This window comes from Cicer arietinum, chromosome 5 (genome assembly GCF_000331145.2).
Source record: "Cicer arietinum cultivar CDC Frontier isolate Library 1 chromosome 5, Cicar.CDCFrontier_v2.0, whole genome shotgun sequence".
Taxonomy (NCBI): Eukaryota; Viridiplantae; Streptophyta; class Magnoliopsida; order Fabales; family Fabaceae; genus Cicer; species Cicer arietinum.
This window is the reverse complement of record NC_021164.2, coordinates 59,695,262-59,696,026: the sequence shown is the minus strand read 5'-3', so window position 1 is coordinate 59,696,026 and position 765 is coordinate 59,695,262. Positions and strand designations below refer to the sequence as shown.

Here is a 765-nt window from a genome sequence, read left to right as displayed (position 1 = left end):
TAACCCTAAATAAACTTTATGCTATTTCTTCAAAACAAAAACAAATTACTTTTGAGATGGCAAATTTTTTTGAAAAAAGAAACATAAAGGAAGAAATCTCAATCTCTGTCGAACACAGTCATCGCTGACCACCGCAAGGACCACCGATGACTAACTCATCCCCTACCACAAACCACCATCGCCACCGTGACCCCCTGCTCCCGTGCAACTCTAGTAGGCCACCGTATCGTCCACAACTATACCTTGATGGTCTCTTTCTTCCTCACTTTCTCTTCCTTTGCTCCACTGTATTTGAAAACCATATTTCATACTCTCTATAGCACAGTTGCACCACTCACTCTATGTCATTCATATTAATGCCTTTAGGGTTTTTCTTTTCCATTTTGGATTTTATTATGTTTTTTTTTTTTTTTGAGTGTTCAGCTCAAGTTCATTCACTCACTTTTATTTATTCATTTTTTACTATTCTTTCTCCAAAAAAAAAAAAGAATTTGTATTTAGGTTCAATCCTATTTAACACATTCTTAAAAAAAAACTAATAGCTAATTTCTCAAAAAAACAAAACAAAACAAAAGTATTTATGTGAGATTGATTAAAATGTGACATTTTATTAATCTTAAATATTTACGACACTTAAGTTGTGGGGTTTAAGATGCTTATATCCTCTTTTTTTTTTTTTTTTTTTAATTCCCCAAATGCCCTACTCTGAAACAATATTCCCTGAATGCCCTACTTTTTCGTTCCTTCAGGAAGTCGTTCCCTGGG

At 33.6% G+C, this 765-nt stretch overlaps 1 protein-coding gene across 1 annotated transcript in view; it reads right to left on the bottom strand.

The window, feature by feature from the left end:
• Positions 1 to 210: 210 nt before the first annotated feature.
• Positions 211 to 765, bottom strand: part of LOC105852170 (uncharacterized) — a 13,442-nt gene continuing 12,887 nt past the window's right edge. The window contains exon 3 of the mRNA XM_012715901.1: positions 211 to 285. Within this exon, the coding sequence (XP_012571355.1) occupies positions 211 to 285 (75 nt within the window). The remainder of the gene's footprint in view (positions 286 to 765) is intronic.